The sequence below is a fragment of the Ovis canadensis genome, chromosome 8 (genome assembly GCF_042477335.2).
Source record: "Ovis canadensis isolate MfBH-ARS-UI-01 breed Bighorn chromosome 8, ARS-UI_OviCan_v2, whole genome shotgun sequence".
NCBI lineage: Eukaryota > Metazoa > Chordata > Mammalia > Artiodactyla > Bovidae > Ovis > Ovis canadensis.
In genome coordinates, this window is record NC_091252.1 from 10,693,124 (window position 1) to 10,705,134 (window position 12,011).

At 45.2% G+C, this 12,011-nt stretch overlaps 1 protein-coding gene across 2 annotated transcripts in view; it reads left to right on the plus strand.

The window, feature by feature from the left end:
- The window catches only part of CD109 (CD109 molecule), a 133,617-nt gene that overhangs the window by 32,740 nt on the left and 88,866 nt on the right, over nucleotides 1–12,011 (plus strand). For both annotated transcript variants that reach the window (XM_069598016.1, XM_069598017.1), the window contains exon 5: nucleotides 3,390–3,515. In XM_069598016.1, coding sequence (XP_069454117.1) covers nucleotides 3,390–3,515 — 126 coding nt within the window. The remainder of the gene's footprint in view (nucleotides 1–3,389; nucleotides 3,516–12,011) is intronic.

Genomic DNA, 12,011 nt, shown 5'->3' on the forward strand with positions numbered 1-12,011 from the left:
GGGGCTTCAGGGGCCTGTTTATGGTAATATAAGCTGCTTTCTCCTAATTCTGGCCGCCTGCAGCCAGTTTGTCCTTACACAATGGAAATATAAGTGTTTCAACAGTGACTGGGGGCTTCCCAGGTGGCTCAATGGGTAAAGAATCCGCCTGCAATACAGGAGACGTGGGTTTGATCCCTGGGTCGGTAAAATCCGCCGGGGAAGGGAATGGCTACCCACTCCAGTACTCTTGCCTGGAGAACTCCATGGACAGAGCTCTGAGCCTGGAGGGCTGCAGTCCATGGGGTCGCAAAGAGTCAGACACGACTGAGGCGACGGAGCATGACAGTGTGGTGGTCACTGGCTCGGTGTTTTCTACCCTGCTGCCCTTCTTCATGAGCTTGTTGCTTCTGGTACAGGTGGATGGTCTTGTGGGCACGGCGGCTGGCCTGGGGTCCATCCCATCTGTGGCTGTGCTCTGACGCTCTGGCCTGGAGCAGTGGTGGCAAACCCAGAACCTCATCCTTGGCCAGAGGAGGGGCCGCCACATTTCAGTGACTTTAATTCTTTAATTAAGTCTTTAATTCTTTAAGTCTTTAATTCTACATGCCAGACGCTTAACGTGTGTGTGCTGTGCTCAGTCACATCCGACTGTTTGCGACCCCAGGCACTGTAGTCTGCCAGGCTCTTCTGTCCATGGAGTTTTCCAGGCAAGAATTCTGTAGTGGGTTGGGCTGCCATTTCCTTCTCCAGGGGATCTTCCCGGCTCAGGGATCAAACCTTTGTCTCCTTCACTGGTAGGCGGATCCTTCGCCACTGAGCCACCTTGTGCGTAATCCGGGACTCCGGAGAGTGGCAGAGATCCTTGCCTTCTCTAGCCAGGGTTAGTTTATTGCTTGAGAGGGTGTGGCACAGGCAGCAGGCACTGTGCTGTGCAGAGGAAGCTGACGGAGAGCCCGAACTGTGCGGAGGCGACTCAGAGAGTGCGGGGGACCACTTTCCCTCCGTCTCTAGCCACATGACTGTTCCGTCTGCGGCAGGGGCACTGCTCACATCACACTGCGCTGTGCTGTGTGTGTCCCAACAGGAGGTGACCATGTGCAAATGCTCTGCTGTGGTGCGCCTGTTCAGATCCTCGTGTGCCCTGGAAGGACCTCTGGCCTTTCTCCGTTCTCCGTGTCTTCCTGGTTGGTGACATGCCCAGGACTTAGACCGGCCTGGGAAATGAGAGGGATTTGTCTCATTCACACCCAACCCCCTCAGTCCTCTAGGTCATCAAAGCCTTCAGTGTGGGTTTCCTTTGTTTATAGGGCTGTGGGAAAAATGGGTACCTTCGCCAAAGTAATACATCAGTGGACTGTATGCGTTTCTTTGCCTACATTTTATGCAACCCTGTGAATTATTTTTTCTTTTTGTCAGTGTGACAGAAGAAAAATGGCCTTTCATTGTTTTCACTTGCATTTCCTTAATTATTCGACAGCATGTATTTATTAGCTTTTCATTTTTGATCCTTTGAGCTCTGGGTGTCATGCCGTGGCAGTGGGTGGGAGAGCCAGCTCTGATTGCAGTGCCTGCTCCAGGGCTTGCCAAGCATGGTGACCTTCTGATTCTTGACCTGCTTGTGGTCTGTGCTTTTAACAGTTGGTTTCTGCCTTACTAGACCGCTTACTCAGTGGTCAGCATTGTTTTCACCCTGACTTTCACACTCGTTCCTGCTGGAGGAGAGAGATTTCTTCTGACCGAAACACCACCTTGAGTTAGAGGATAGAAATTAAGAATGGAGAAATATTTGATCCCTACTGCCAGGAGTTCATAGTCCAGGGAACAAAGAAATACCAAACCCAAAGTAACAATGACAAAAGCACCAAAAAACCTAGATAATGAATGAGAGCTTTGAGCACTAATAACGTGTCAAGAGGGGTGAACTCCAGACATCCTGAGGTTTCTCCAGGAAGTGGTGGCTTCTGCCTGTTGGAGGCCTGTGGAGAAGGAAGAGAATTTGGAGCTCATTTCAGCAGCTGGACAAGAAGTGAGGGCCTTCCATGCAGCAATTTGTAGAGGCTTAGGTACACTGGCATTTGGAGCAAATTACAATCAAATCTGTGTGTTGGGAGGAAGATGTGCCTTGAACAGTAGATGGGGTCAGCTTACTGAGCCCTGTAAACTGTGCAGGGGCTTCCCTGGTGGATCAGCCTGCCAAGCAGTAGGTTCATATTCAGTCCCTGGGTCAGAAAGATCCCCTGGAGGAGGAAATAGCAACCTGCTCCAATATTCTTGGCTGGGAAATCCCATGGACGGAGGAGCCTGGTGGGCTACGGTCCATGAGGTTACAGAACAGCTGGACGTGAGTTAGCGGCTACACAATAACAAACTATGCAAGGAGTGTAGCTCTCACTGTGTAGGCAAATAGAAGCTGTCGTTCCTTGGTGGTCTAGTATTATGATCATAGCCGGTGTTTATTCACTGTTGCATGCCAGGAACTGTGCCGGGTGTTTCAGCCACTGTGCCTCAGCCTCAGGTTTGTGTTTGGCAGTGGGGAAGATGCATTGGAGGGGCAAGACTGGGGGAGAGAGATGAGCTGCAATAGGTAGAAAATGGTGGCTGAACGTGAGGATGGAAGGGAGACAAATCGCAGAGATGTTAAAGGGACAGGGCTGGGGTTGGATTGGATGGATGTTGTGCATGGGGGCGTGGTCTGGAAGAGCCTGGGAAGACTCAGGATGCTTTTCATGCATCCTCCTGGTTAAGCACTTTCATGACATACTTTTGTTGAATCAAAGGACACATAGGTTCGAAGCCTCAATTTCATCATGTGTTGGTGCCTTGATATCAGACCAGCTGTTTGCAGTTGAGGGCTTATCTAACCTCTCTGGGGGCTACTTTTCTCAGCTATCATGTGAGGGTAATCCTACTCTGGAGGAGAATCATAGTGATTGAATGATGTGTGAGTAGTTGTAAGAAGGCTGAGTGCCAGACACATGGGGCCTCTTATCCCCACAATGAGATTTTCTTCTACAGCAAGAGCAGCAGCATGGGTTTGGAGATGGATGTGTTATAGTGTTTCATGTGGAAGGAAATACGGCACCAAGAATTAAAAGGTAGAGCAGAATAAAAATATTCTCAGGAGACTATGATGAAATAATTAACTTTTATTTGCCTTTTTGGTAGTATTTTTGTTGTTCAGTTGCCAAGTTGTGGCCGAGTCTTTGCAACCCCAGGGACTATAGCACGTCAGGCTTCCCTGTCCCTCACCATCTCCCGGAGTTTGCCCAATATAGAGCTGGCATTTCCAAGAGCTCCCCTACTCCGCATGTGCCTGGGGGTACTGGGGGCCCTTATTCCTAACCAGGTAGGATCCCCATGTCCATGGTGGGTTTTATATAGTTAACATGCATGGTTTTTCATTGTAGGATCCCAAGTCAAATTTGATCCAACAGTGGTTGTCAGAAAAAAGTGATCTCGGAGTTGTTTCCAAAACTTTCCAGTTATCTTCCCATCCAATACTTGGTGACTGGTCCATCCAAGTTCAAGTGAATGTGAGTATACATACATTTTGTAGGTGGGGGAAGGGAAAGTTAAAATGTTTTAAATAAATCTGGTGGGGAAAAGATCTCTAAAGTCATTTATTTCAGTGAACAGAAAAAATATTAGTATGGGTATCTAGATAATTTAAGTGATTGATTTTTAATTTGCTGTTATCAGTGGGTTAGCCTGTCGTGTAACATATTGGAGTTTTAATCATGTTCTTTTTATGTAACATTTGAAGGTTAAAACATTTCACATTTTAGTATAAAACTGATTAAATGTTGTTTATTGTACTTAGTTATTGCATGCATCGAGTATTTTAAAACTAAGTAATGAGTACGTAGCTATGATTTGGCAAATCTTATGTCAGAATGATGACTCCTGATGAGAGATTTGTCTAATCTACTTTATCTTTGTTTTAAAAATGGTATTGACCTGAGACTTAGAGAATGAACTTGTGGTTGCTGGAGCGGGGAAGGATGGGGGGAAGGGATAGTTAGGGAGTTTGGGATGGACATGTACACTGCTGTATTTAAAATGGATAACCAATAAGGACCTACTGGATAGCACAGGGAACTCTGCTCAGTGTCATGTGGCAGCCTGGGTGGGAGGGGAATTTGAGGGAGAATGGATACATATGCATGCATGGCTGAGTCCCTTCACTGTTCACTTGAAGCTATCACAACATTTTTAATCAACTAGTGTTGTTGTTCATTTGCTAAGTCGTGTCTAACTTTGCGACCCCATGGACTGCAGCACCCCAGGCTTTCTTGTCCTTCACTATCTCCTGGGGTTTTCCCAAGTTCATGTCCATCGAGTCGGTGATGCCATCCAACCATCTTATCCTCTGCCGTCCCCTTCTCCTCCCGCCTTCAATCTTTCCCAGCATCAGAGTCTTTTCCAGTGAGTCGACCCTTCTCATCAGGTGGCAAAGTACTGGAGCTTCAGCTTCAGCATCAGTCCTTCCAATGAATATTTAGGATTGATTTCCTTTAGGATGGACTGGTTGGATCTCCTTGCTGCCCAAGGGACTCTCAAGAGTCTTCTCCAGCACCACAGTTTGAAAGCATCAGTTCTTTGATGTTCAGCCTTCTTTATGGTCCAACTCTCACATCTGTACATAACTACTGGAAAGAATATAGTTTTGACTATATGGACCTTTGTTGGCAAAGTGATGTTTCTGCTTTTTAATACATTGTCTAGGTTTGTCATAGCTATACCCCAATGCAAAAAAAAAAAAAAAGTCTCCAGTGACCTTAGACAGCCACATCGGTCTTCTTTCCCCAGCCTTCTTTCTGCCGGCTCTTCCATCAACTTCCTGTGTTTCCTGCCAGCTCCCCTGCTCTGAGATCTGAGGCACAGGGGCACTGGAACGCCATCCGTGTCTCTGCCTCAGGTTTTCTCTGGAGCATCACTCTGTGGTGTTTGAAAAGTCATTGAATATTTTCTGGTTTGTTTTTGGAGTTTATTAAAATATATATAAATTGACAAATAGGAGCTTTAAAAAATAATCCTATTAGAACAGAGTTTTTCACTTTTGACGTTACAGTAAAAAATTCCTTGTTGCGGAGGTGGCTTGTGCACTGTTGGACGTTTAGCAGCATCTCTGATCTCTACCTGCTAACTGCCAGTAGCTTCTCCCCACTCCAGGTCGTGACAAACAGAGATGTCTACGGACAAGTGTCTCCTTTGAAAAATACCCTCTCCCTTCTCCTTTGGAGAGGGCTTCCCTGGTGGCTCAGATGGTAAAGAATCTGCCTGCAATGCAGGAGACCTGGGTTCAATCCCTGGATTGGAAAGATTCCCTGGAGAAGGGAAAGGCTGCCCACTCTAGTCTTCTTGCCTGGAGAATTCCATGGACAGAGGAGCCTGGCAGGCTAAAGTCCATGGGGTCACAGAAGAGTCAGACATGACTGAGTTACTAACACACACATTCTCCATCCGAGAACCACCTTATTAGAAGGAATAATCATTCATTAGCATGTGAGCTGAGGGAAAAATACCAAGTACTTAATGAATAAAAAATGAAAACAGATTTCCTTTAGTTAGAATTTTTTTTGGGGGGCCACGTCTGAAAAGCAGAACTAAGTCCCCTTAGTCAGCACATGGTTTTGGAGCGTCTGCGTGGGGATGACGTGCACGCTCGGCTGGTGGCGAGGCTGTGCTGCAGAGGAAACGAGAAAGCACGCAGGGAGTTAGGGGCGGAGAGCGGGGCGGAGAGCTCCGGGTGGCACAGACGCCGAACTTGTAGAGGAGGACAGGGTGTTTCGTGAGACCTGGGTTCTCATGTGGAGGTTTCACGTAGCGGGTGGGAGGGTGGAGGAGAGCGCTGGGGCCTGGGGGCTGGGGGAGAGCACAGGGGCTCGAGCAGGTGCAGGAGGACGGAGCTGACGGTTAGGAAGCACAGGGTGAGTTTTAGAGCGTTAGGACTTTATTCTCTGTCACCCCAGTTGGGTTTCTCATGCAGCAGTTTCTTTTTTTGGGGGGGACTTGACCTGTGTTATTGATTTACTAGCAAAAAAAAAAAAAGGTAAATGTTCTTAAGGAAATTTAAGTGCTTGAAAAATTAGAAAACATTCACAAAATCTTGTCCTTGCCTACCTCTTTGGCCTTGTTAAGGGCTGCTCTCACTCTTGAATACTATGCTTTAGCTGTATTATCCCCTAAGTTTCCTAAACTGGCCAGTCTGTTCTGTCCCAGAGCCTTCCTGCTCCCTCTGGCTGGAAAGCCACTTTGCTGCTGTTTTTCTGGCTCCTGGCATTTATCCTCAGGCATCGTCTATGATGGCCTGGCCCCTGGGGACGTTTGCGTAGCATGCTGTGTGTCTCCTGGTCCATTCCTGGCACTCGGTTGGCAGGACCTGACAGGCAGAGGCTTGTTTCCCTGTATCTTTGAGACACAGCACAGTGCTTTTGCACAAGGTGGAAGTCAGTGTGTGCTTGTTATGTGGATGCATGAAAACTATATGACAGTCATTGGTCTTGAACTAATAATGTTCAAGACATTACTAAATGTAATGCCCCCTTTCCACATTCTATAAACATCTTTATCCTTCTGAAGACAGGCATATTCATTAGGAACTTGTTATTGGTGTTAAGATGTGTTTTCCTTCTAGCTTTATTGAGATATAATTGGCAAACAAAATTATAGAATATTTAGTGTACAGCGTGATGATTTAATATGCATAGACATTGTGAAAGGATTCCCCTAGGTGATAACAATGTTAAGGCACACAAAGTGTTTAGTCACTAAGTCATGACCCACTCTTTTGCAACCCCATGAAGTGTAGCCTGCCAAGCTCACCAAATCCTCCGTGGGATTTCCCAGGTAAGAATACTAGAGTGGGTTGCAATTTGCTTCTCCAGGGGATCTTTCCGACCCAGGAATCCAACCCGTGTCTCCTGCATTGGCAGGCGAATTCTTTACCACTGAACTACCAGGGAAATCCAAGGGAAAGTAGACTCCGTTATTAAAAAAAAGTCACTCAGTCCAGTCCAAAAAAACAAAAGAGCCCTCCAATGGCCACCAGAGGTCAGTATAGTCAAAGAAATGTTAGGGGAAGCAACCCAACCCAAGCTTTGGTCTCTGGTTTTTTATCTTTCCTTGACTCCTGCACAGCATTCAAAGACTCTGTTGCTTATTATTAAATTCTTTTCCTTTTAGCTGTGAATAATGATTATAGAGTAAATATATTTATTATTTAAACAAAATTTTTTCAAGGCAATGACCATTCTTGGTATAAATCTTTGGGAGGAGAAAATACCTAGTTTCGGGAGAGTGTTTTGAAACTCCGTTTTTGTCTCTAGAAAAAATATGGCATGATCTTAGTATTGCTAGTGAAGGACAATGTATTAAAAATACAGGACTTCCCAGAGCTTTGATTTGTAGTGATGTGCAGATAATCAGAGTGGCAGTATTGTAAAGCAAGTCTTGACGATTATTATTTTTAAACCCTCTTAAAATTAGTAAGATTTAGTTAGAAAGCTGATTTTGTTGCCTGATATTTATGCGTATACTTAATTTGCATAGTTGCATTGGATGAGAGTAGTTCTTGGCTGCACTGGGGACTGTGCTGCTCCTGAGAACAATCCCCGTCCCGCCCAGCTGTCCCACACTTTGCTCCCTTCCCCCTCCCCCGGCCTTTTCCATCAGGTTTTCCTTAATTTCCTGGAGCACCAGGCTCTCCCCTCAGAGGTGCTCCTCCCAGGTGTAATACCCCTCCCAGGTGACATATACATGTATCCATTCTCCCCCAAATTCCCCTCCCATCCAGGCTGCCATGTAACATTGACCAGAGTTCGCTGTCCTGTACAGTAGGACCTTGTGGGTCCTACTTTTTAAATATAGTGGCATGTATATGTCTATCCCAAACTTCCTAACTATCCTGGGAAGATAATTTGTTCTGAAAGTTAGGAATTGCTTGTACTTGAATATTTTGTGGTATTTCTCCAACTGCTTTATCTTTTGACTGGTATCCTTAGTTCTCCCAAGTAGTTGCAAAATTTTTTATTTGCTCCCTATTTGTGTGTGTGTGTGTATGTGTAGTAAAATACATATAACAGGAGATTTACTGTCTTAAGTGTTTTGAAGTGTACAGTTCAGTGGTATTAAATACATTCACAGTGTTGTGTAACTGTCACCACCGTCCATCTCCAGAAGTTTACTCATCTTGCAAAACTGAAAGTCAGTGCGTATTAACCAGTAACTGCCCATTTCCCCCCTCTCAGCCCCAGGTACCCACCGTTCCTCTTCCTGTCTCTATAGTTTTGACTCCTCTGAGTACCTCTTATAAGTGGACTCAGGCAGTATTTGTCTTTTTGTGACTTTAACCCACTTAATTTAATGTCTTCACAGTTCATCCGTGTTACCGTGTGTGTCAGAATTTCCTTTTTAATGATGAATAACCTTCTGTTGTATGTATATTCCAGATTTAGATGCCAATTTTCTGACATCTGTGATTGTAAATTGTTATTCCAGGTTACTAGAAGGCAGTTTTAGAGCTTTCTCCTCTTCTTTTTTTAATACATTTGAGAGACCAGGAGATGCCGCCTCTGCTTTAAAAAGAAAAATTATTGATTTGGCTATGCCAGGTCTTCGTTGTGGCATGTGGGGTCTAGTTCCCTGACCTAGGGTTGAACCCGGCCCCCTGCATTGGGCGCATGGATCATCAGGGAAGTCCCCCATAAGGCAGTATTAGAGGTTCTGGAGGCTGGTGTTGGTGTCTGAACACCAGGCTTTTAGGAGGTAGGAGGGATCTCGCCAAACGGCCTTCTCCCTGTACTCAGCATAGAGTTCCTGTACTGGCCCAGAGTTCCAGGTATCGGTGACAGTCCTCTGAGGACCCGGAGGAAGGGCAGAGTCTCGGAGAGAGCCCCGCTACTGGATGTCATAGCTCTGTGCCCTCTTTCCTCAGGGGAAGGGGGAGACAACCTGTCTTCCCTCCCAGAGAGGTTGGTGTGGTTCCCGCTGCTGAAACTTAGCAGTGGTTCCCAAGTGCTCGCGTGCCTAAGCATCTGCTGACAGCAGCTCTTGTTCAGGTTATACAGCCCAGACCCCACCTCTAGATCGCTAGTCCGCACTGCTGGCAGGGATCTAGGGATCTGCATTTTAGACCTGGGTTCAATCTCTGAGTCAGGAAGATCCCCTGGAGGAGGGCATGGCAGTCCACTCCAGTATTCTTGCCTGGGAAATCCCATGGACAGAGGAGCCTGGTGGGCTACAGTCCATGGGGTTGCAAAGAGTCAGACACGACTGAGTGGCTAAGCAGCAGCAGCATTAGCACTCTAGGAAATCCTGTCTGTTTTCAGGGCTGTGGTTTGAGAAGTGCTGCTCCACGCCCGCAGCTCAGCCTCTTCAGTTTCTGTCTTCCAACGGGAGGCAGTATCAGGTCCTGGGGAAGGCCAGCCCCTGACTTCTTCTTTGAGTGCCCTGGTGGTGAGACTGGGCTGCTTACCTCCCCAAGCCGGCGAGTAGCTCTGCACAGCCCTCTGGCAGCCTAGACTTCTAACGCAGGTCTGAGGGGGCACACTGGGTTTCTTCAACAGCCTCCCTGGAGATTTGGAGGCACAGCTGGCACTGGAACCCCTGAGCCAGATGACCTCGTAATCTCTTTGGTCTGTAGCTGGCTGCAGTTTCTCAGCCCTTGTTTTGATCTTCGGCCAGCTCTGGGCTAGCAGATAAGAAGCAAAAGGCAGAAAGCACGGTAGCCCCAAGGCCTGGGATCACTGTTTTTTGAGCCCTGTGTGCTAGTCTGTGGGTGTAAAGTTGTTGTGTAATTCAAAAGCAGCCTGCACAGAAGCGTTCCTTTGTTGATAACAATGATACCTCCTTTCTCCTGAGCTGGTTGCTCTGGAAGGTCAGGTAACGGGGCACCGCCTGGCTTCTTACAGCCTTTCAGGTTCTCCTTCTCTTTCTACCTCTGCTTATCTTTCTGCTCAACTGTTCTCTGGTGAGTTTGCTACTGCTCTCAAGATGTTTTTAGAGCCATTGTCGTTTGCAAGAAAGCACATCTTTGTTTGACACTTGTTGAATTTGAAACACTCTACAAGTAGCATCTGGTGATCCCTTCTGGCTGGTGATGACAAATGAACAAGGCATGGACCCCCTGTGACAGGTCACCTAATAGTATATTCTCTCTGGATTGTGGGTGTGGCTTCCAAAATCCTTTTGCCAGCTCTGCTTGAAGGAAGGCTGCTTTTGATGGGCAGAAGATCTTAAGTTCTTGCTTGCATGTGCAGTGAAAAAAGGAAGGAGGAGTCAGTTTTAGAATTTTGATATTTTAGAGTATCAACTGGCAAAGGCAAGCACTTCATTCTCCATTCTTCCCTGGGTGCTTTACACAATATTTATACTGCAGCATTTACTCATGTAGTTTTTTTTTTCCCTCTCTCCCTTTTTTTTCTTGTGTAAGGTGTTGATAACATAAAATCTGCTGTTTTAGCCATTTTAAGTGTATAGTTCAGTAGCATCAAGCATCAAGTACATTCACATCGTTGTAAAAATACCACCATCAATTTCCAGAATTTGTTTCATCTTTCCAAACTTTGATCAGTGTAGTTTTACAAAATATGACTGCTTTATTTAATAGACTGTGAGTCACAATTTAGTAACTGTGAGCTCCTTGAAGACTCAAGTTCTTTTCTTTAATTGAAGTATAGTTGATTTACAGTATTATGTTAATTTCATATGTATATAGCATAGTGATTTGTCTTTTTTCAGATTATATTCCATTACAGGTTATTACAAGATATTGGGTAAAATTTCCTGTGTTATAAATCCTTGCAGCTTCTCTGTTTTATGTATAGTATTGATAGTTTGTATCTGTTAACCCCATATTCCTAATTTGTCTCTTACCCCATCCCTCTCTCCTTTGGTAATAATACGTTTGTTTTCTGTTTATGAATGTGTTTCTGTTTTGTATATAGATTAATTTGTATTATTATTGATTCCACATACAGTATATCATAGTATTTATCTTTCTCTGACCTATTTAACTAATGTAAAATTCCCTACATTTGTTCATGTTATTGGAAATGGTAGTGATTCATTCTTTTTTTATGGCCAAGTAATATTCCATTATATATATATATATATATATATATATATATATGTATATAAACACACATATATCTATCTATCTCATATCTTCCTAAGCCAATCGTCTGATAATGGGTACTTGGGTTGCTTCCATTAGACAGGATTTCCATATGATTAATTTTCACTTTTATTCTGTCCTGTTGTAGTAGCTCATTTATGCTTGTAGGATGACAGAATGGATGAATGAATGGAGTGAATGAACAGTTTCTCCTGGACTGTTGCTACTGGTCATTATCCTTTGTGAAGTTCTTTGACTTATAGTTCCACTCTTCTACATGAGACTACAACTTAGTAGAGATATGTTCATGTATGTTCATTTTGAGGGTATGTACATAGTTGCTGTATTTGATGCACCAAAGATGCTTACTCCTTGGAAGGAAAGTTATGACCAACCTAGACAGCATATTAAAAAGCAGAGACATTACTTTACCAAGGTCCGTCTAGTCAAGGCTATGGTTTTTCCATTGATCATGTATGGATGTGAGAGTTGGACTGTGAAGAAAGCTGAGCACCGAAAAATTGATGCTTTTGAACTGTGGTGTTGGAGAAGACTCTTGAGAGTCCCTTGGACTGCAAGGAGATCCAACCAGTCCATTCTGAAGGAGATCAGCCCCGGGATTTCTTTGGAAGGAATGATGCTGAAGCTGGAACTCCAGTACTTTGGCCACCTCATGCGAAGAGTTGACTCATTGGCAAAGACTCTGATGCTGGGAGGGATTGGGGGCAGGAGGAGAAGGGGACGACAGAGGATGAGATGGCTGGATGGCATCACTGACTCGATGGACGTGAGTCTGAGTGAACTCTGGGAGTTGGTGATGGACAGGGAGGCCTGGCGTGCTGCGATTCATGGGGTCCCAAAGAGTCGGACACGACTGAGCGACTGAACTGAACTGAACAGACCAGTAGGAAAC